General features: G+C 39.7%; 1 protein-coding gene across 1 annotated transcript in view; it reads left to right on the top strand.

Annotated features, from left to right (window-relative positions):
• The window catches only part of SOS1 (SOS Ras/Rac guanine nucleotide exchange factor 1), a 41,306-nt gene extending 18,375 nt beyond the window's left edge, over positions 1-22,931 (top strand). Inside the window, exons 11-22 of the mRNA XM_083432943.1 lie at positions 4,555-4,636; positions 6,114-6,236; positions 7,123-7,226; positions 8,306-8,528; positions 9,093-9,212; positions 10,375-10,537; positions 11,147-11,264; positions 14,252-14,424; positions 14,716-14,832; positions 14,982-15,246; positions 15,871-15,989; positions 17,493-22,931. Of these exons, the coding sequence (XP_083289069.1) occupies positions 4,555-4,636; positions 6,114-6,236; positions 7,123-7,226; positions 8,306-8,528; positions 9,093-9,212; positions 10,375-10,537; positions 11,147-11,264; positions 14,252-14,424; positions 14,716-14,832; positions 14,982-15,246; positions 15,871-15,989; positions 17,493-17,987 (2,102 nt within the window). The 3' untranslated portion in view covers positions 17,988-22,931. The remainder of the gene's footprint in view (positions 1-4,554; positions 4,637-6,113; positions 6,237-7,122; positions 7,227-8,305; positions 8,529-9,092; positions 9,213-10,374; positions 10,538-11,146; positions 11,265-14,251; positions 14,425-14,715; positions 14,833-14,981; positions 15,247-15,870; positions 15,990-17,492) is intronic.
• The last annotated feature ends 848 nt before the right edge of the window (positions 22,932-23,779 follow it).

The raw sequence follows: 23,779 nt of genomic DNA, 5'->3' as shown, positions 1-23,779 counted from the left end.
TCCAGTTGATAAGCATTAATATCCTGTTACCATTAACAAACCTATGGAGAAATAGAGACGTTCTTTAGGAAACAGACTCAATTGAAATTTCATGTCAGTTGTGCTAGTATACATGCAGAAGCATAAACAGATAGTACGGACTAATTTATTACATCTATAAACTTCAGCAGCTGCCTACCAGAAGACAGGGTATTTATGTGTAACAATGTGATTTTGTAACATTGTTTTGTAATAGTGCTAATATGAATATATAAGACTATATCAATTTATATTTTTTAAAAATACAGGAATATGCTTATCTTAAATCACTTGAATCAGGTGGTCTCAAATAAACTGAAAACTTTACCTATAATTTGTTCAAATTGTAATATAGCAGTTAAGTATTGAATCAAGGACCTTGGAATGCAAACGTCTAGACTTATTTAAGGTACCCTCGTATGCAATTGGTTCACCTCCTATTTTATGTGCTTTGCTTACAGTATATTAATGGGGGGAAATCTTAATTATTTAAACTTGTCCACATATCCTAAAGGCCATTCCACTTTACAAAATAGTTGAGAAACACCTTTGACCCTAAATGTTGTGCTAAAGCATGATGCATTTGATAGTGGTGGGGGTATGCTCATCTGACTTGGGATGCTTTTTCCCATTCTAGCTTTTAATATTTCATTTCAGAGAGGAAGGTTAAATCCATGGAAATTGTATTCAGGAGGACTTTTATGTAGAATTCTATCCTCTCCTTTTTCTGGCTAATGGGTGCAGAATATAGTTACAAGAATAGCACTTGCTATGCAGTATTCGTAATATGCCACAGTTGTATACAGGGCTGTGTGTATTTCATACTAAAAGGAATTCAGAACCCCAATCCAAATTCTGCTTTAATTAAAAGAATGGTTTTAGGTCATGTATAAATTGTGCAAAATCTGTATTTTAGCATAGATATGCATATTTTTGTGATTTTGCTGGTTATAGGACTGGTAAACATGCTTAAGCTATTCCTTGTGCACCTACTGAAAAACATATTCATCCACTACTCTGGCTTCTGAAGCTTTTGCAAGGTTTACCAAGTACTAAAAGGGCCAGATATTAGCTTTTAAAAAAATGAAAAAGCAGGATGCTGAATTCTGCATCCACTGCTACAGAAATCCAGCATGCACACAGCCCCATTGAGTTCCTAGAAAAATGTACATACCTTTTCCAGTTCTTTTTCATGAGAACAGTAAACAAAAACTATGCATGAATATGCGGATATATTTGGATAGCTTCCCTTGCATGTTTTTTGAGTTGCAGAGTTCGAAATATTGAATCAATACCTCTTTTCACCTCTTCTAACTAAACAAACACATTCTCTTCAAATTGCTTAAATTGGTCATTAAAAGATCTAAATTCCATCACTAATGATTCCTTAAAATCATCAGTAGTGTATGTGCTTCTATATCAACTGTTTCTTTTCTCTAGCTGTTTCTATTGGCTATTCTAACAGCTAAAGCCACTACTTTTGGGAAAAATAATATCGTTATACATAGGTCAGTGGACCTCAGCATTAAACGCTGAAATTCCTTCTTACCAAATCAGCACGATAAATAGAATAAACTCATTATCATTTCAACAGACCATAGTAAAGCTTTTCAGTGGTGTCCTCCCATTTGTAGAATGCTCTCACCAGTAGAATCAGCTGGTGCTGACATTGATATCTTTTCAGCACCAGGCAAAGGCATTCCTCTTCTAAGCATTTGAATGCTAATTCCTTGCTCTGTTTGTACTTTAACTGGGTAAGTCTTTGATCGAGCTTTGGTTCAGGAGAGGAGCTATTTGTTTTATGATTTTATGTTTTAACCACTTTTAGTGGTGTTCTGGTTTTAAAATAAACATGTATTTTGTATTATTGGAATTCTATTTTTGTTAATCACTTTGAGATTCCTTGTAGAAAGCAACTAATAGATTGAATAAAAAATAAACAGTTGCATCCAATGCTGTCCATGGACAAGCAGAATGGAGTTCAGCTCCTTCAACAAGACTTTCTCTGTTCCCCATTTCAGCCTCTGTGTATCCTCAAAACCTGCTCTGGTGGGTTGGAGGACACCCCCCCCCCCATATCACAGATTTTAGAGACACACATGGAACTGCAGGTTGGAGAAGTCCTGTTCTGTCAGCTGAAGTCCTTTTGCACAAGGTTGGGTTGTGCAAAATCATAATGGGGGAAGGTTGGTGGGTTTGCCTTGGCTCACCTGGTATAGAAGCTCTGGCCCTCTCCATTCTACCCCATATACTGGGATGCTTTTTGTTGGTGACTAGTTTGTGTAAATGAATGGGAAGTTGGAATCGGGACCATTAGCTCCTTGTGGTGCAAAAGTGGCCAGGTTGAGCAAATGGCATTTAAATTCAGTATGGGTTATTTGACAGAACTTTGACTTCTTCCCAAAGCCTTTGGTTTTTTTGGCCTCTGTTCACAGTTCTGTGTGTGGTAAAAGTTCATTTCCATTTCCTGATTTGGCCCTTCCAGTTTTGAAAGAGCTTGCAACTTTTTTTCTCTTGGAGGGTTGTGCTGTTCTATTTATAGAGCTTTGATACGTTGAATGCTTGTGCGTCAGCATAGTGTCCATTTCCTTTCTTAACGCATTCAGGAATGGTTATTTATGATTTTTTTAGATGTTGTTGTTCTTTTAGCTTTTTAAAATGCCTGTTTGAGGAGAGATTTATCACATAGACAGACATCCTGACTTAACTGTGTGTGTGTATTTTTAACCAACGACTTGGCTCTATGAAGTCATTGCAGGAAAAGAATTTAGTAGGAAAATTGAACTTGCCGTAAAGTAACATCAAACAAAGTGATAGAAAGGTATGAGTTTTATAACTAAATGTGCATACTGAATAGTGTATGTAAATACATTGTTCTAATGTTGGGACAGAAGTTACAGTAGCTGTCCCTTAGCCCTGATCAAGAATGGGCCTTGGGTTGATGCCCTCCTTCCATTAAAGTCTACTTCTGTGCTCCAGAACATCCCAGGTCAAATTAACCCCAAGTGATTCTGGTGCATGCACAGTGAGCCCCGTGATTAAGGGTGAGAGGAATTCATGTCTGAGAGGTTGAGGGCTATATGAAAGGAGTGCATGAGGCTTATTCTCTCCTTGTAGGTAGTAGGAAATTCAGTATGGGGAAGGTCCCATCTCTGGGATTGGGTAGGCAGGACCTCTCCCCAAATCCATTCTTGGTCAGGGAAGGCTTTTACAAAGCTCACCCAAAGAACTGAAGGTCATGTGAAGACACACTAATTAGGGTAACTGCATTCAAGTTGTTTCATGTGCTGTGCAGTAGGGCCTTGACTTCCTCTTGCTGCAGTCTGGAGGAACCATGATGGTTAAATTCAACCCTTCAAGAGTCTCGAACCACCATAGACGTGGTAGCAGTGGACACTTTAAAATATTCAACATTGATCCTTGTCTTCTAATATGGAAACAACAGAACTAAAAACAGTGTAAGCTTGCCAGGGAAGAGGATAAGATTTCTGGTTCAGGAGTGTTGTCTCTTGTTAAAATTGTAAAGAAGCAGAAGCCTTTTTTGTAGTTATTAGTACTGTATTTTTGTTGTTGTAAAAGGTACTCGCTATTTCAGTGGGTTGTGCAATGAGTTTATATCATACTTTTAGTTATACTGCTATATGATTACATTTGGCCTTTGGCAAAACAATAAAGATTTGTGTTTGTCCCTAGCTAAATCTTCAGTCAGAGTAGCTTTAACCAAATAGTTTTGCTCAGAGCCTTTTAGGTCCTGTACAGCAGGTGTGCTTATCCTGGGATTTACTGCTGCTTGACATCCTTAAGTTAAACACCCTCCTGTGTACAAGAAAGAAGGGGAAAACTCTTTCTTGATAGGCTTCTGTTCTTCTGGTAGATAGTACATTCTGACCACCCATCAGATGATGTGTTTTCGTGTTTGAGTGTGGTTTGCATTGTTATTTGATTCTCTCACATGTGTAGTTTCCTAGCTTGGAGCTTCCTTCATGATCTAGGGACACATTTCACCCCCCCAGGCAGTAGCAGCTAGCAGGGCGGCCCAGCCTGGTGGGTGCTATTCACCTAGCTTCCCAATGCTACACTCACTGCTGACTACCGAAAGGGGGAGGGACAAGGCAGCAGGGAGTTTGGTGTGGTGTGGGCACAGTGGCAAAGCCGGTCCAATGCCCCCATCAAGCTCCTTACTGTCTTGTCCCTCTCTCAGTAACCGGCAATGACATGCAGTGTTATTAGGCGAGATGTGCAACACGACCCTGCTTCCCCACTGGCTACTACTCCCTTCAGCAAAATACAGTTGGCTCCACAGTCCCAGAAGCAAGATGTTGCTTTACCTAAGTACCTTTTCGCCTACAAAGAGAGCAGAAATCCATCTAGAATGAATGCCCTTTCCCCATTCCCTCAGCCATGATTAGGTGATATCTCTTACAACTGCATCATACTCCAGGGTTTGAGGCTTCTGAAGTTAACACTTAGAGTTCTTCACTAGCTGTCTAAACAATTTAAAACAATATAGTGAAATATTTATTTTGTCTCTCCTAGATCCCAACTTTGTTCGAACATTTCTTACAACATACAGATCTTTTTGCAAGCCTCAGGAATTACTGAGTCTCCTGATAGAACGGTAAGAGGATTTTTCTGAAATACTGTGTTGTAATTTTGGTTCCCTTCTTCTGAGATGAGTTTTTAAATAACACTTTTAACCTATGGAAAGGGTGTGTGTGTGTGTGTGTGTGTGTGTGTATGTGTGCGCTTATGCCTATTCCCTCTTCCCCCTAAGCACATCCTGACTATTGTCTACTACCTCCAGAATAGAAGTTAAGGGAGACTAAAATTTGCCGCCTCTCCCTTCCTCTAATAGAGCAGTCCCATCAGTGGAAATCTGTCCGTGGGAAATCTGAATCCAACCCATTTTTCTTTACAGATTTGCATTTAAGAAAAACCCAAATGCAAATTTCATGGGAAACAATTTCTTCCCAATTTAGTGTGAATCTTCAATTCCACATTCTGTGCTTTACATGCATAGCTAAATAAATGAAGTTACAGCACATGACAGCTTTAATGTGTATGAAATTAAACACATATTTAATTTGAGGTACAGTGGTATCTCAAGTTAAGAACTTAATTTGTTCTGGAAGCCCGTTCTTCACCTGAGGTACCACTTTAGCTAATGGGGCCTCCCTGTTCTCATTCTGAAGCAAAGTTCTTAACCCAAGGTACTATTTCTGGGTTAGCAGAGTCTGTAACCTGAAGCGTATGTAACCTGAGGTACCACTGTACAGGCAATTTTCCATTCACATGTACTCTATTTGCATGTAACTATGTGCACATGGGGTGCCAGGAACCCAAAAGTGGATCCAGAAATGGGGATCACCCTGGAGAGTCCTCCTGGTTCATGGGGAGACTTTCCCCAGAGCCCCCCCCCCACCTAACATCACATCAGCTGAGCAAACCCTGCAGCCCCCTAACTCACGTGAGCCGGTCTGACTGCCTCAGCTGATGTGCGAGGAAGAAGCTTCCCTCCGCGTCAGCTGTGCGAACCCCGCTGCCCTCTCTGGCTTATGCCTGATCAACAGTGGGGCTTGCTGAGTGACTCACTACTCCAGGGTACTCCTGATATGCACAGTTTTGGTTATACGCAGGGATGTCCGGACTGTAACCCCCACATAAATTGAGGGTTGTCTGCATTTAATGTGTAAAATGCAAGTGCTATTCAGTTATGTCATACTAAGTAGTCAGATGCCTGTGTTGGCATCCATCTGTCTCAAGAGACAATGGAGTGCACCTCCAGGTGTGAAGTCAAACCACAGATGCCTGCATCTTTGCAAATTATTTCCATTTTACTCCAAACGATATTGAATTTATTTAATCTCAGATTGGTACCACTGTAGTATATTCCCTATTCAATCACACTTAAGGGTATTATACCTGTGTCAGTTGGAAAGCTTGAAATTTTATAGGGGTTGTGGCCTTTCCCTTTCCTGCCTGAATGGAACTTTCCTAAATAAAATGTAAGAATGTTAGTCCTATTCCTTATTGTTTATTGCAAATGTTAAATACCCGTTTAGTAACCTACTTTTTACATTACCATCCCACATTAGATTTGAAATTCCAGAACCTGAACCAACAGAAGCAGACCGCATAGCTATGGAGAATGGAGATCAACCACTTAGCGCAGAGCTAAAAAGATTTAGGAAGGAATATATCCAACCTGTACAGCTGCGGTAAGTAACCTTAAGTGTGTAAACTGCATCTTATTTAGATTTAGATCCCAGTTTTTAAAATCAGTGGGTGGGATCCAAAGGACTGTACAATGTTCTGTGCATATACCAGAGCTTTTCAACCTTCCCACCGTTGTACTTTCAAAAAGCCACTTCTGATCCAGAGTTCCACATGACTGATCTTTATTAGAAATATATGCTTCAAAGTTTGTGTAATTTCTTAATGAACTGTGCTACATTTATTAATGTAGTTATAATATGCCTTATCTGAAAATATTTCAGAAATGGCACTTCATCTACCTTGTGTTTCACTTGATAGTATTGTTGCTTATATATTTTCTTCATTACAGATCTTAATTCAGTGATACCATACCTTTTCCAGAACATTATATCACCTAACTAATATTGTCTCATATTCTGTATTGTTTATTCACCATTTTAATTCCACTAGATGATGCACAAGCCATTACAATCTAGAGGGAGATAGAATTCATCCTTGAGAGACATACTTTTTAACATTTTTAAGTGCACAGTAAATGTTAATTGGTAGCAGAACTTGAGGATGACCATAGACATAAACTGTGAATCAGCTTGACCTTTTGCTCTGGCTAGGTTTCCTACCACTGCACACATTCACTTATTACCCAGCTACCAGAGCTTGGACTGGAGATTGAGGGAACTCAGTGTTCTAGTCCTCCTTTTCGAGGCCCAGCAAGTCAGACAGGAGTTTTGGCATAGATCCTGACAGCTGTATGGCACTTCTTCAGGGAGTCAGGACAGTATATATGCTGTAAAATGAAACCAGCCCTACAGCTCTAGTAGACTTTGTCAAAAATAAATCATATAAACCTTGTCCTCAAATATTGTATAATCTCTGTTAATGTTGTAGAGTTCTAAATGTATGCCGGCACTGGGTGGAGCATCACTTCTATGATTTTGAGAGAGATGTAGATCTACTGCAACGGTTGGAAGAATTCATTGGCACTGTCAGAGGTATTTGATTTGATTATTGCAAAGATCTAGCATGATCTGCTTCTTTTTCTTTTGTACCTGTTTTATTAAAGTGTGATGTTTCAGTTTGCCAGTTGGGCTTTACAAGGCAAAGGTCACTAATGAGATACACAGATGGGCACCCTGAGCCAGGAGATCCAAGAGTCATTCAGGCTGAGCATGTGCCAGCAAGACTGATCTCAAAGTCACACTGATTTTAGGACAAAAAATAACAATTTTCCTCCAGTTTTTGTTCATGACTATGGTAGCAACTGGAAGGAAGATTTCCAGGTGCAGAAAAGGGTAGGATGGTTGTCTGGGCTATTCTGGACAGTTAGATGCTTGGCTGTAGGTGGGTGTCTTTTGGTATTGATTGGAAGTTAACAGCTCAGGGATCTCTCTAAGCTACTGACAAATACTGTTGTAATTGAAATAGGATATGAATGATATTTGGCTTTAGAAATTCCAAAAGTTTCCAGGCCATTGTTTTCTGATGTTTACTAAGAATCTCCTTTCTTGTAACTGTGAGCCATTGGTTTGTGTCCTACCCTCCAGAGCAGGAGAAAACACGCTTTCTCCATCTTCCTTCTAACCGCCCTTCAGATATTTGAAGGTAGCTATCTTGTCTTCTCTCAGTCTCTTCTGGTTAGAGCCAAGGTGATAGTGTGTGGTTGGGTGTGGGGATTGGGGACAAGCTGGTACTCTCTGGTAGAGACATAGAACACTTAGGAAATACATTACCACAAGACATGATGACCGCTAGTTTATCTAGGTTTAAGCAAAACGATTAGGCATTCTAAAATGTAGGTCTGTGTCTGGGGCCTCATGTTCAGAAACAGTATATTATAGGCCTTATCACTAAATGCTGGGAACAAAGGGAATGACTGTCTCCATCGTGCCTTATTTGTGAGTTTCCTGGTTGCATCTGGCTGTTGGTGCTAGACCAGATGGCTCTGGCTTCGTTTTCTGAATTTCTCACATTGTCTTCCACTGTTCTCCCATTTTCATTATTGGAATGTTTCTAGCTACTACGTAACTGTTATTATTCAAATCCTAGAATGTATTTTTCTTTTACTTCTCAGGCAAAGCTATGAAGAAATGGGTTGAGTCAATTACAAAGATAATCCATAGGAAAAAGCAAGCACAAGCAATTGGGCCAAGTCACAATATTACTTTTGAAAGCTCACCACCTCCAATTGAGTGGCATATTAGCAAGCCAGGACACATTGAAACATTTGACCTGCTTACGTTGCATCCAATAGAAATTGCTCGACAGCTCACATTACTTGAATCTGAACTTTACAGGTAGCTCTGAAAACAATATTATTCTCTTCTACATCATAATATGCAAGCAATGTAGTGTTCGGTCCTGGTCATTTCTGCATTCAGTTCTTACTAGCAAAGCTATTCATATTGCATTTAGGGAACAATGTTCCAAATTGTGACTCTAGTATATACTAATGTGAATTTGATATAGCTAGTAAAGTGATAATTTATTTTCATATGTTGGCATTTTGGAGCTCACTGTTAAAAAACGTATTATGAAAGCAAGATTTGTAGGCTGTAAGCTATAAGCTTCCAGAACCTCATCCACAGATACAGCATTTAACTAGAGATTTTTTTTGTTTGCTTTGTAGAATGCCATTGTTCTACCATCTGCTTTTAACAACCAATTCTCTCCAATTGGTTGTTAACAGTAGATGGTAGAACAATGGCATTCCATAAAGCAAACAAAAAAAATGCAGTCAATGTTTTTTTCTGATTTGAGAATTATTGGTTATTTGTAATAATCTAGATGGAAGTAGTAGCTCAATTGACCATAAAATGATAGCCTTTTCTCTATAATTTATATTTATTGTCAATTTGTAGAGCTGTGCAACCATCAGAGCTGGTTGGAAGTGTATGGACAAAAGAAGATAAGGAAATCAATTCTCCTAACCTGCTCAAGATGATACGACATACCACAAATCTTACTTTGTGGTTTGAAAAGTAAGTTGCTTGAGTGCTTTGACTAAGATCTTCTAAATATTGATATTAACATCCAGGTCCATACAGAGCTAGTCTGAGACCCGAGATAGCATTCTTGTTAGAATGGAAAAAAAACAAAACCCCAGCCAAAGGCATTAGGTAAGCCCTTGTTTGGACTGAGGGGTGGTTGTAGCCTCCGTCTGCCCCTCCTTATTAAGGGTATCTTGTTAAAGGAAACTGCCCAGATGTGGGCTTGGACCATGCCACAACCCCAAGGGGGATCTCTCAGAGTGCCCCTATTTGATATAAGTCATTGGGCTCATCATATTGGTGGTTTACCCTTAGTTTGGCTGTCTGCAGATGGGCGGGAGTCGAGATACACCCAATGCCTAAGCCAAACTGTGCACATTTGTAAACAATAAAGTTGTGGCCTATTTGAACCCATAAACCAAATCCACTTGTCCATGTGTTTATTATCCACTAGGGAACTGTGGATCATGGGGCCTTGGCATGCAACATCGTTCCTGAGCTGCAGCTTGGCAAAATATTGGAGCTTCATAGAAGGAAATTAGTGTAGCAAGAACAATAATTCCTAAACTTCTCCATTGTTTGAAGAATTGAAAAACAGTATATTCTTTGAATTATGCACTGGTTTTAGACTGTTAGTAATCCTCAAATTGTGCTTTGAGAAATTAAATAATTAAAGGCTTGTTTGAGTTTAGTGGAGCTGCTGTTGGAGGAACCTGTCTTTTGCATGTCTCATGATTCACTTCTCTAATCTTGCTGCTCAGGGCCATTAATTTGGCTGCATCTCCACCAGGCATGATAAGATCATTCAGTCATTTCTGTTTATTATGTAGTAGAATTCCCTCCATAGGAGCGGATAGCCCATTGCATTTAGTTTTACTTCTCCAGACTGTTTCATTCCTATCAAGAGGTGTGTTCCCTGATCGTGCAGAAACAAGAGGTGGGCTCTTCTGAAGGCAGACTTTTACTTTCCTACTGGTGTGCAAGTTTAACACTAATGTTCTCCCGTTTGGATTCAGAAAAGAAGTTGGCTTCAGTAATTATATCAGCTGTTTGGAAACCCCTGTATTAAGTCACACTTGTCAAAATAAAATTATATTAAATTGGTGCTTTTTAACATTCTTGTACTGATAAGTACATCTTTTTGTACATTTAGATGCATCATAGAAACAGAAAACCTAGAGGAAAGAGTAATTGTAGTATGTCGGATAATTGAGATCTTGCAAGTTTTCCAAGAACTAAACAATTTTAATGGTGTCCTTGAAGTTGTCAGTGCTATGAACTCTGCACCTATTTACAGACTGGATCATACCTTTGAGGTAAGTCACATGTAGATCTCGAAACTGTAATTGTTTTAACTGTTGCTGAATAAAGTATCATTGAAAAAAACAAAAACATTTAAGCCAAAACCACTTTTTTCTTCAGTCTTCAGCATGAACACTGGGTAGGCTGTTGGACACATTTTTCTTTTCATAGAGATAATCTCAGGGTTACATTAAACACTTACAAAATGCAGTGCAAATGTTTGTTTTGTCCCATGTACAAGGGTAAGAAGCCACTGTGACATCTTGTTTCTTTTGCCAAAAGTTCCTTTGTGCATCATGTCCCCATTTGCAGACTGCATATATTCCCTAGACTGAGATTATCTCCATGGTGGAAAAGCATCGTGTTAAGAAGTAGTGTCTCTTCTCTCCACAAGAAAGTGGGGCTGAAGCTGAGCAATTGAAAACTAGAGCAAAAAATCAAGGGCACTTCCCAGTGCCACACATAATATAACCCATTTTTTGATATGAAAAGCACTTCAATATGTAAGGGGTGAGTGAACCCTGCAAGTGAATCTGAGTATTTTGACTGGCCCTTAATTTGAGATCACTGATAACATGTGGTTTGTAGTTGTCCATGTCTCAGCTTTCTTTATGTATCTTCAGCAAATCCCAAGCCGCCAGAAAAAGATTTTTGAAGAAGCTCATGAACTGAGTGAAGACCATCATAAGAAATACTTGGCAAAACTCAGGTCTATTAATCCTCCATGTGTGCCTTTCTTTGGTAAGTAAGATTTATTATTGAAGAATATAAAATCACAAATGTTGATAAGCCACAGAACTATTAAAACAAACAAGATGAATTTTAACAGGGAGAAATGTAAAGTATTGCACTTGGGCAAAAAAAATGAGAGGCACAAATACAAGATGGGTGACACCTGGCTTGAGAGCAGTACATGTGAAAAGGATCTAGGAGTCTTGGTTGACCACAAACTTGACATGAGCCAACAGTGTGACGCGGCAGCTAAAAAAGCCAATGCAATTCTGGGCGGCATCAATAGGAGTATAGCATCTAGATCAAGGGAAGTTATAGTGCCACTGTATTCTGCTCTGGTCAGACCTCACCTGGAGTACTGTGTCCAGTTCTGGGCACCACAGTTCAAGAAGGACACTGACAAACTGGAACGTGTCCAGAGGAGGGCAACCAAAATGGTCAAAGGCCTGGAAACGATGCCTTATGAGGAACGGCTAAGGGAGCTGGGCATGTTTAGCCTGGAGAAGAGGAGGTTAAGGGGGGATATGATAGCTATGTTCAAATATATAAAAGGATGTCACATAGAGGAGGGAGAAAGGTTGTTTTCTGCTGCTCCAGAGAAGCGGACACGGAGCAATGGATGCAAACTACAAGAAAGAAGATTCCACCTAAACATTAGGAAGAACTTCCTGACAGTAAGAGCTGTTCGACAGTGGAATTTGCTGCCAAGGAGTGTGGTGGAGTCTCCTTCTTTGGAGGTCTTTAAGCAGAGGCTTGACAACCATATGTCAGGAGTGCTCTGATGGTGTTTCCTGCTTGGCAGGGGGTTGGACTCGATGGCCCTTGTGGTCTCTTCCAACTCTATGATTCTATGATTCTATTCTATGATTCTATGATTCTATTAAGAAACCATTTCTTAAATATATTAGTGGAGCTTGCTATATTGTTAGGAATAGCCAGGCATTTCAAAGAATCAGTATTTCAACTTCAAAAGCTTTCCCCCCTGTTCAATATCAAATCCACAATTTCACTACATTTTAGTTGGAACCCTTGACCTGATTTTTCAGCTATCTTCATGTGTTAGGTACTAATACAAATTAGTATTTAACTCATTTAGAAACACTAAACATTTGTGAAGTGTACGTTGTGGTTCTAGCTTAACCAGGGAAATATCAAGGGATGGAGATCAGATAAAGTGCTCCAATTTACTCTGTGCTTTATTTTTTAGCGCTGTGCTATACTCTGTGTGATAAAGATACTTTCTGACTGTGCTTTGACAGTAGACTGATTCAGATGCAGTGATCTCTGTCTAATAAACCATGGTGTTTTAAACAGAACAAACATTGTGCCTGTGTGCCTTCTCCTTTCCTTTTCCCTTCTCCATTAGTGGTGAGGAATGCTAAATATAGAACACCTGAATATAGAATACTAGATCTGCTATATAAATAAGCCAGGGAGGCTCGCCTGATGCATTTGTTACATATTTTTAGGTGCCAGACAAGCCTTATTCCAAGTCTTTGGCTAATTAAACAATCCATGGCCTTTTAAATGGGCAGGGGGTATAATTGTTTTGGTCTGTTATTATGGTATGTGTTTTGTGTTTTGTAAACTACCCCTATGATCTTTGGGTGAAGGTCAGTATAGACATTTTAATATTAATCATAATCATAAAGTTTCTCACTCACATTTTTTTACCAACCTATCTTGTGAGCATTCCTATTTATAAGATTAAAAGGATCAGGTTTTAGAAAATAGCTGCCTAGTTGCATGGAGGTAATTTATATGCTCTGCAGGCAGCCAGGAAAGTGGTTGTTTACAAACCTGTACTGTATTATTTATTTACATAATGACATTAGTACACATTATGCTTTGTATTGCAAGAACACATAGCCCTGCCCCAAGGAGCTTATAATCTGAAATTTGACACACCAAAGGGGTGCTATGGAAGGTAGTAAAAAGGAAGGGATTACTGTTTCAGTTGCATACATGCAGCCTTGGTGATAGGGCATGGGGATTATGGGGTGGTACTAAAGGCTTCATGGAAACTGCGGGTTTTGAAGAAGAAGGAAAATAGGTAACATCACAGATGGTCTAGAAGTCAGTGAAGGGTGATGGAGCTGGAGGAGTGAAAGTCATGGATAGATACAAAAAAAGATATAAGAATGGCGAGAGAAGGAACTTGGAGGCCTTTGAAGGTAAGGGGAAAGAAGGGAAGTAGGGTCACTCCATTGGCTCTACTGTGAGACCTCCAGTCTTTCAGCCTTTCTCTCCTTCAGCACTTATTAGCAGCAGCCATTTATCAGGCTGTAGAGCAGAGAGAGAGAAGGGAAGCAGGGCCATTTCATCCTCCTTTCCCTGAACAGTTGAAACCCCAGCTGGTTGTTATAAGAACACTGTAACCTGTCCTGGTACCTGCTTCACCCGCTCCATCCCCTCCTCCTTTTTCATTCTGTGATAGGTCGGTTGCATTGTAAGCCTTGGGGTGTGTGGATAGACTGTCTTTTAAAAATTATTATTGAGTGAGAGCCTTTCAGATGAAGAGCTGGTAGAATGGCAGGCCAAAAAAAAATGAGGATGAGATTCAAAGAGGGTGGTTGAGTGCATGCCATGAGTCTGGAAGCTAGTAACAAAAAGCTGAGGAAAGGGTTAGGAGGCACTGTGGACTTTTGAAGGAGGATGTAGAGGTGGGTAGAGAGGCAGGTGACAAAAGGTGTAGCTTGCCATTAGAATGGCTTGGTCACAAACGGGCATTAAGTGGGCAGTGCCCTTTGGCCACCATCCAAGGTTAGTTAACCATGTGTCGAGATGAAGCCCAAACTTTGTTTCACCCCATGTAAGTAGTAGCAGCAAGGCCAGCTGGCACATCTGCTTGGAGGAGAGGAGATCAGGAATCCCTTTGTTGGATCTTCAGAAAAAAATTAAGTGCATAATTCAACCTTCCCAAACCTTAATTCTAGTTTTCCATTGAAAGACCATAACCATTTTATAGCTGCAATTTTTTTGGACGTTAATTGTAGGAATTTATTTAACAAACATCTTGAAAACGGAAGAAGGCAATCCTGAATTTCTCAAACGACATGGGAAAGAACTTATCAATTTCAGTAAGCGGAGGAAGGTGGCTGAGATAACAGGGGAGATCCAACAGTACCAAAACCAGCCATACTGCCTAAGAGGAGAAGCTGATATCAGAGTAAGTAGGATTTTTTGCTCTTCCAGGTTCATCTTCCTTTTAGTGGCCATGAGGAAATGCTTATATTGTAGGTTGAAGCTCCTTTGCTGACCCAGGGTATTGGGCTGATTTTATTACACCTGAATTTATTTTCAGCCCTTAGACTGGCTCCCTACTCTACAGTCCTTTTATTTCTCAATTATCAACTTCTAGAGCATGTCCTCGTCAAATAAGAGTTGATTTTAATCTGGTTTTGCTGTTCAAGAGATCTGTCGATTCTGTGTTAATCTTTCTGAATATTTTGGGTTTCAGAAATTTTTTGAAAATCTGAATCCAATGGGAAATAGCATGGAAAAAGAGTTTGCAGATTATCTGTTCAACAAGTCTCTAGAAATAGAGCCACGTAACGTCAAGCCACCCCCAAGATTTGTGAGTATTTAGATTTTATTCTCAGTTAATGTATGCTATAAAATACAGTTGGAGCTGCACAAACTTTTTAAAAGGGAAAAAGTAAGTAATTTTACAGTAAAAACTATCAGTGTTCTTCGTATAAACAGTGTTTTTGGTTTTCTGTGCAGCCCAAAAAGTACACCTATTCTCTCAAATCTCCGGGTGTTCGTCCATCAAACCCAAGACCAGGCACCATGAGACATCCTACACCTCTGCAACAGGAGCCAAGAAAAATCAGTTACAGTCGTGTCCCTGAGAGTGAAACAGAAAGTGCTGCTTCTGCACCAAACTCTCCAAGAACACCTCTCACCCCACCTCCACCATCGTCCACTTCCAGCACCACAGATGTTTGCAGTGTCTTTGACTCTGATCCCTCCACCCCTTTTCATTCAAGTAGGTGCTCTAGCAAGGATTGAGCCATTCTTCTCCTTTTTAAGTAGTTTGGCCTGTGTCGCATGTGGGCATGTTTTCTGATACTGCTGTTATGTGCCAAACCACAGGAAATAGTTTAGTTGATACTTGTATTTTGAAAACGGTTTTCTTAAATTTGATTGAATTCAAACCATGATTGAAAAGGGAAGACTGAGATGTACTGTTTTAAGTGAATGCCTTGTTTGCTGTTTGTACAGGGTGAGTCCTTTAAAAGAGGTCCCGTGGATACAGAGTACACATGTTCCACAGGGCCTCTTTTAAAAGACCCTGTACATGGCAGGATGCTAGTAACAGTGACAATTATTTTATTTTCTTAATTCATTTTGTTTCTTTCTTGGCCTTTATCAATCCATGGTTCAAGGGCATGTCAAAACATAAGATACAACACTAAGAATACCACAGCCATTGGCAGCTCTTTGGCTTAAGCTGCTTTGTTTTGTTTGTGAAAAGAAATCCTGATTCCTCAGGAACTTAGCAGAAGGAGGCTTATAGATAAGAGGCATACATTTTATATGCTGTATTGTACTTTGTGTGTTTAGAATTTACTGTTAAAGATGAATAATAGAATTTTTCATACACTTTCAGGGTCAGCTTCTGTGTCTTCCATAAGTTTTCCAAAAAGCTCAGATGAAATTACCGTTCCCCCTCCTATTCCTCCCCGGAGACGTCCAGAATCTGCTCCTGCTGAATCTTCTCCTTCAAAGGTAATTTCACCGCATTTCTCTCTGCAGGAACAGTAAGATGAAAATACAGTGGAGAGGGAGAGCCTGCTGGCACTGCCACCCCCACAACCTTTAAAGACAAAAGACCACTAGTGTGTGGCTCCCCATGGAGGAAACAGTTTATTCCGCCCTTTAAAATAAATGGAGCTTCAGATTTACAACCTAGTTTCATTTAATTCTTAAACAAGGTGACAGCAAAAGTTAACATTCACTGGGGGGGAAACATTCTGGGTTTTTTATGCTCCACCTATAATCTATAATGATAAATGAGTTTGGCTTATTTTAATGTAAAGGCACAGCATGAATGGGCTATTTAAAGCTGCTTCAGTGTTTCCATACCCACTCCCACCTCCTGGAGCTCTGGTTCCTGCAGTTTCAGTTTTAAGTGGCTGTTTGAAAAAGGAAGGGATCCTGCTGCCATACTCACAACTAGCAGCTTTAAGAAAGTTAAAAAAAGAAGACCCAATAAGGTATGCGCCTGCAAAAACAATGGGAGAACTAGTTTGGGTCCCATCCAAATGGATAACCTTTTTTTTAAGAGGAAGGGAGAACAATAACGACTTTAGTAAAAAATAAAATTTCTGGTTGCCACTGGTGACCCTGTTTGTTCCTGTGCTTATACATTTTTGCACCTGGGAACACCTTTAGTGCAACTCTTTGTCTTTATCCATTAAAGGGCTCCCATCTCCTGTGCTGGATCTCCTACCTATCCAGCCCGATTCCGTTTCCTCTTCCCATCTGTTGCTTCTGGAAGAGATGTGGGCAATAGAGAAGAGTCTGACAACCCTCTCCTATTTCCCCCTCCTCCCCCCACACACATACACCTCCTTTATATAGGTATCCGGCTTTTGTCCTCTATTGGAATCTTGTTGTAGGAGCACTCCTAGAAGTAAGATGAAATGAAAGCCTTTAGACCAGAGGTAGCTAAACCCTTCTGGCCAGAAGGCTACATTCATCCTCTAGGGGCCATGTGCCAGCAGTGCAGCTGGCCATCCCACACACTCTTGTGCATACTCTCACAGGCAGGTAGGCAGGCACCTAGCCCCTCCTCTTCCATGCCGATCAGCTGAGGACTAGGTGTCATTGCCCCTGTTGCTCAAATGATCATTCCAGAGACAAATTTGAAGGGGTGGGCTCCATCACAGCACTGCTCCATCACAGCACTGCGCTTTGCACACCCAACTTTTTCTTTTTGCTGCTGCTACCAAAATTGGTAGGTTCTTTTGGATAGTAGATAATGTCCACAACCCAAGGATTGGCCATTCCTGCTTTGGGCTTTCTCTAATCCTTTGAAGATAATTCATATTAGACGTGCTGTGTGGGTTCTTTCTACTCTGAAAGAGAACAACCTGTATTGGGTAAACTCTCTCAACTCACCTCTGCAGGTGGAATTAGTCCAAAGTGTCTTCGCCTTCTTTTGCGAGGTACCATCTTGGCATACATTGAGGTCTTTGAATTATGTACTAACAAATCTTTATATTTCAGATTTCTTCTGCACATCTGGACAGCCCACCAGCAATCCCTCCTCGGCAGCCGACATCAAAAATCTATTCACCGAGATACTCAGTGCCAGACAGGACCTCCATCTCTGACCCCCCAGAAAGCCCACCTGTATTGCCACCTCGAGAACCTGTACGAACTCCTGATGTTTTCTCTAGTTCACCTCTCCATCTCCAGCCACCACCCTTAGGCAGAAAAAGTGAACTGGGCAACACTTTCTTTCCCAACAGTCCATCTCCATTTACTCCGCCTCCCCCCCAGACACCTTCTCCTCACGTTGTCCGGAGGCATTTGCCATCACCTCCTTTGATACCCCAAGATACGGACCTCCATTCTGTTGCTGGGCCACCTGTTCCTCCTCGGCAAAGCACTTCTCAACATATCCCAAAGCTTCCTCCAAAAACTTACAAAAGGGAGCCCACGCATCCATTGATGCATCGTGATGGACCCCCTTTGCTGGAGAACGCCCACTCCACCTGAATTCTCCCTTGTGCTCGAGAGAGAATGCTTTCCCTGGTGCCATGTCTGTTGCTGGCAATAGATGCACTGTACCTTGTGGGCACCAAGGAGTTGAGCTGTGTTGCTCCTAACACTAAAGACTCTACGTTTGATATTTGGTGTACAAAAAGAAGAAGAAAGAATCTTAATAACAGGCCCCTTATCGTGAATAAACTGTTGCTGTTTGTTAGTATAGTATGCAGGGCCCTGTTCTAAAGTCAGTGGACACCTGAATGTACCAGAAATCAGAATTGCAGATCTCTTTGGGCCAATAAGCAGACATTGTGCTTTGTGTAACGTCCTGTGAGGGATAAAATGCATAGTCCTGTATTCATCTGTCCACCATGATGTAAGTTCTTGGAGTAAAAATATTATGCACTTTTTAAAAAAGGAATCTCAAACAGGGAACTTGATAGTCTTCTTAATTTTCTTTTGTTTTATTCCCTGCTTTCAAATCATGAACTGGACTGTGAGGAAGATCTGTGGTACTGAACTGAACCAACATAGAGCTAAGACATAGCACCGTACTGCAGTCCTGTTTACAAACTGTTACTAGTAATACATGGGTACCTAGGCTTCACCAAAGAGGTACTTTCCTCCTCCTTTATGAATATTATGGTGCCAGTTCAAAAAGAATTTTTTGCCAGTAAACAGAATGCCTAACTTTTAACCGCCTTTAAACAAATGAGATTTAAGTCTTATATGAATGACACCAATGATGCAAACTGCAAAACAATGCTATTGTCAGAGTTGAATCTGTTTCTCCATTTAGAAGACTGTTAAATCTAGACTAGGTTAGGTCTTCATTTTAAGGTTTACTGATAACCCACTTAATGGCTGGGAGTGCAACATCTTTGAGACTATGCCATGAAAATGCAAAAGATGATCCGCTGGCCATATTCCCTAGTTATCACCATGTTTTAACTAGCAGTAGGTAGATGAATAATCAGCACCCATAGAATTGCCTTGTAGTTGCATAAATAAATCATATGTATATAGTGAATGTTGCATAAATATACTTGCAAATTGTTTTTAATTTAATTGAAATAAAGATACAGATATTTTGTCTGGCTGACATATATTAAATTATTGCATTTCTAAATGTACATTTCAGTTTAAAGCACTGAGGAGGAGACACATGCTGTGGTACACACCTCTCTTTCTTGCTCATTGTTTTAGTCTGTAAAGAAAAAATTTAGAAGAAATCCAAGGTTTGGCATGTGAAATAAATGTGTGTTAGGGGTGATTTGGAAGTGAACATCTGTGTGCTTAACATGGATCTCAAGCATATAATACAGTTCAGAATTCCAAACTCTGTTTAACTTCTTAAACCTTGAAACTGATCTTGACTGTGTCAGAAATGTTTGAAAGAAAATAATCGACATGAATATTTTGCCTTGGATTATCCATAGACCTGTGAATTGCGCTTCTGATTCTTGTACTGTGATAGTAATGCATGCCACTTATTGAAGATATTTTAATCCTTTCTACTACACTAGGACTTGTGAATGGTGCAGTATTGTATCCTTAGTTGCTAAGACTTTTATAGGATGTTTTCTCCTTGGCAAAACCAAAATACATTTCGGTAATCTAGAAAGCCATGTCACTGGAACAGTGATGGTAGAGGACCGTATCACCATGAAAGCCTACTGTTCTAAGACACTTCTACAGCATTATGTAGTGTGGTCTTTGCATTTCAGGAAAACGTTCATTTAACCTGCATTAAATGGATCCTTCTTAACATGTACGATATGCAGAAACAAAAGGGCATTCTGAGATAAAAATTTGTATAATGCTAGCCTATGACAAGTGTTAAGTTGAGCCCAGCTGAGGGTTAGAGATACTTTAAAATGACTGAACTTGCTAAGGGAAAGTTGAGAAACTGCTCCATACTTAAATACATTTTTTTTCTTGTAACACTAAAGGTAGTGTTAATGCTCCTGTCCATAAGAACTTTAAAATACTGCAGATGATATTACGCCCACCTGAGTCAACTAGGAAAAACACTCTAATGTCGCTTCTCCAGGCTCTGCCTACAGAGTAAAAGTTCCCTAATCAATCCACTCCAGAAAAAAGTGGGGGCGGGATTATAGTTTGATAAATCCATTTAGCATTTGCAAGCAGCAACGTTTTGTACAGATCTGTCTTATTCTTGTTTTGAGTGGGGAAATGATGTTCACTTAATATTTCCAGCAGCCCCGTAGTTGCTAAGATTATCATGCTTGATACAACCCAGATAACTTTGATAATTAAGCAGTATACAAACAGTTTAAATAAATAAAATGCTTAATCCAAGATGACAAAAGAATTGGTTTAAGCAACTGAGAAACGAAGTCATTTGTTCCATTGAGGCTGTCTATCAGCTTCATGGTCTCTTATGGTAGCTGAAGTAAAATATTTAGGTCAGCAGAACTTATAAAAAGTACAGATTTTAAATCTGAGTGTGCAAAATTTCCCCAAATCCCCTGCAGCAGATGTTGTACATGTGCAAAGTGTGTGTAGTTCTTCAGGCCTCTTGTTTAACATGATCAACTTTCATTGTGTTAAATGTGCTGTGTTTTTAAGCACTGAAAATGTTTGTTTTGATTAGAATGACTTTGTGCTCACCCAAAAATCTATTATGCAGTTCATAGAATCATAGAATTTTAGAGTTGGAAGGGACCCTGAGGGTCATCTGGACCAACCCCCTGCAATGCCCAATGTGGGGCTCAAACTCACAAACCCTGACATTAAGAGTCTCACGCTTTTACCAACTGAGCTATCCACAAGAAGTGGCGAGCTTTTTCAGAAGTAAACTTCACTGCATATTTCAAAATCCATCCCAATGAGTTGCTAGAATATTCCCCTTAAAAAACTACTTTGTAGAATTTTAGTACCTCAATCAAGACTTTGGAAAGTCACAAAGTAGGAAAGGAAATAAACTTTTTGGGGTCAAATATTTGTGTATGCAGACTTCTGACTTACATAGAACTCTTCACCAGACGATCTAAAACATTATTTTTCAATATCTGTTTGTATAGAAGTATAAACCCCATAGAAATGATGTTATATAACTGAACATCAGGAAGAATGGAGAGGTATCCAAGTACTGGTTATATAGAACTAAGTGGTTGACATACATTTCACCCAGACTTGGAAATAAAAATTTGTTCCTCTAGCAAATTGGCTATTAGAGGTTGATAGTAAACTGCCTTTTCACTCTCTGGAAGTAATGTGCCAACTGCAGTATAATAAATAAAGTGGGAGGGAAATCTTGAGAGCCTGTAAGCAGGAATTTGATGCCCATGTTTTGACCTTGCCATGCTACAGAGTGGGATTTTTTTCATTTTGCCATGTCTTGCTGCTGCTTGCTGTCATACACACATGCGCCTGTAAGTTGCTCAAATTTAACTCATGGGTTGGTTGGTTTTTCCATTTTAAACTCCAACTTAGAATTTGAGTAGGTTTGCAAATTAGTTGTGTCTGCTACATTTAAAATTGACTGAGATCCAAAACGGCATGCACATACCTGGGCTTTTTTAACCATCACCCCTCATACCACTGTAGGCACTCCCTCCATTCCCTGAAAAGCCGCTCTTTAGGGTGAGATGCAGAATTAGCACCTGTGCAGGGGTGCCTGGAGAATTTTTGGGTGTCTGTTTTTTTAAAAGAATAAGAAGAAGAGGGAAGTAGTCTCCTAAGAAATTCAAAAAAGCATTATTTTGTTCCACCATGACTCCAAATAAAAATTGGCCTCACTGCTATGACAATGGTAGGTGGCACTTAGAGACTAACAACATCTATTGAAGGTTAGTAGTGTTCAGTGTAGATGGAGCTGTTTGGTTTTGATTGGAGCTGGATAAGTTCCTGAATGGTTTTTGTTGGAACGTGTCAGCTTGTCTGAATGTTTTCTCGTCACTGTGTCTTGCCTGCTTGCTGTTCAGTGTACAAAAAAAATGCACAAATTAAATCCTTGCTATTCCCTACATTTTTGGTGGTTGAAAGGGAGGAGCTTGCTGTAATAGAAAACTGGTTTTTAATTAACAGTGGGGGAGGGGAGAAATAAACAAGGCAACCTCTTTGGATGTTTTCTCTCTGGTGCAAGAGGTAACTCACATACAGCTGCTGTAAATTGTGCTCTTAAACTGATCAGTGATCACTTCCATACTTATTGAAGAGCTAAATAATTTTTCTCTGCTAATGAAAAGTAAATGCAGGCCTATTGCTGATGAAAGGTATTAAGCCAAAAGCACTTGGGTTTTTTGGGATGAATTTTCATGCCTTATTTGCCATTAATTTTGTTACTTTAAAACAAAAAACCTTAAAGTGCATATTTTTTTCTGTCAACTGTGAGCAAATTCCCCTTTTGCCTTTAACAGCAAAACAGTGCATTAAGCAGTCAGTTGCTGCAGAATTGCACATCGAGACCTTTGTAAAACAGTAATGTACCCAGGCGAAAGGGGGGGGAACTTGTGCCAGATGTGTATGCAACTTTCAGTAGCTGCCAAATGTGCCTTTTAAAAAAATATGGGTTCTTTTTTTCTGAAACACGGTAGATTCTCTTGTTGGTCGCATTTCTTATTTGGCCGATTTAGAAACCAAACTTTCTGTTTCTCTATGTACAGGTTTGTGTTTTTGATGAATTCTAATAATTTGTATATTTAAAACGTATTGCCTTTTGTTTAATGGCATGGATACTTTGCTAAAATGGTTGAGAAGCTATGGCAGTCCAATCCAGCTGCGTTAAGGTTGAAGTGGTGATATCCTAAACTGGCAAATCTTATGGGCCTATGTGTGTACCTAATCATGTCTGTAGGTCAGCTTTGTATGCTATGTCTGCAATGGTATTCAGATTGCATTTAAAGTGAAAATTAATAGTGGCTGTTACTTTTTGGCATTCAAGAGATCTGTTCATAAAAAATAAATAAAAATGCCTTACATATCCTATAAGTGTTTATCCTTGTATATGTAAAAACTTAGGTCTGTGAGCCTGCTGCATTATTTTAATTTAGTTCTGTGTAGTGTTGTCCTATAAAGATCACCCACAGTTAAGAGTATCTGGGTACCACGCAAAGGTGCAGATGCACTCCTAACACAGAAAGCAAATAAATTTACCACTGCAGAATAATTAAGTGCGTAGGATGAGCTAAAGTTATACCATGCTATGCAAGTCTTGACAGTGTGGTTGCATTCTTCAGTAGTCTCGCTCCATCTGACCTCCAACTTTTTGCTAAACTGAGTATTTTGCTACATTGCTATTGCAGTAACTTTTTATACTTAAACAATTGAGGTTAGATAGGTCTGCAGGAAGAATGGATTTTCCTGGACATTTAAGCAATTTCTGCCCAGACACTGTTTTGAACTGCCAAATCCCAACAATGTCCGGGAAATTCCGGATGTATGGCAATTCTGGTACCGATATTTATCTGAAATACTTGAATACTTAAGTGTGTCTACATATGGAGATTCCTCCCACCACCACCCCAGTTATGATTTAGTCTCTTGTAGGCAGAAAAAAATTACTTGCAGTTGGTTTTAATAATAGTGGAAGGATAATCCTTTGTACATCCAGTCTCCTGAAATGGCCTGTTTGGTGTTGGACGTGTAAGAAAATACACCTTAGGAATAGCCATTTTCAAATATCTAAAGGGTTGTCACATGGAGGATGGAGCAAGCTTGTTTAGATGACCCTTGAGTCCCTTCCAACTCTACAATTCAATGAGAAAGCATGATTACCAGTTTATTGATTAATCTGGTACTTGTTACTGCTTTCCTTGGTCAGTTGCACACACTTA

Source organism: Podarcis tiliguerta (genome assembly GCF_965153285.1).
Source record: "Podarcis tiliguerta genome assembly, chromosome: 3".
Lineage (NCBI taxonomy): Eukaryota > Metazoa > Chordata > Lepidosauria > Squamata > Lacertidae > Podarcis > Podarcis tiliguerta.
Note: the sequence above shows the minus strand (reverse complement) of the source record. Positions and strands in the feature narration are given on the sequence as shown.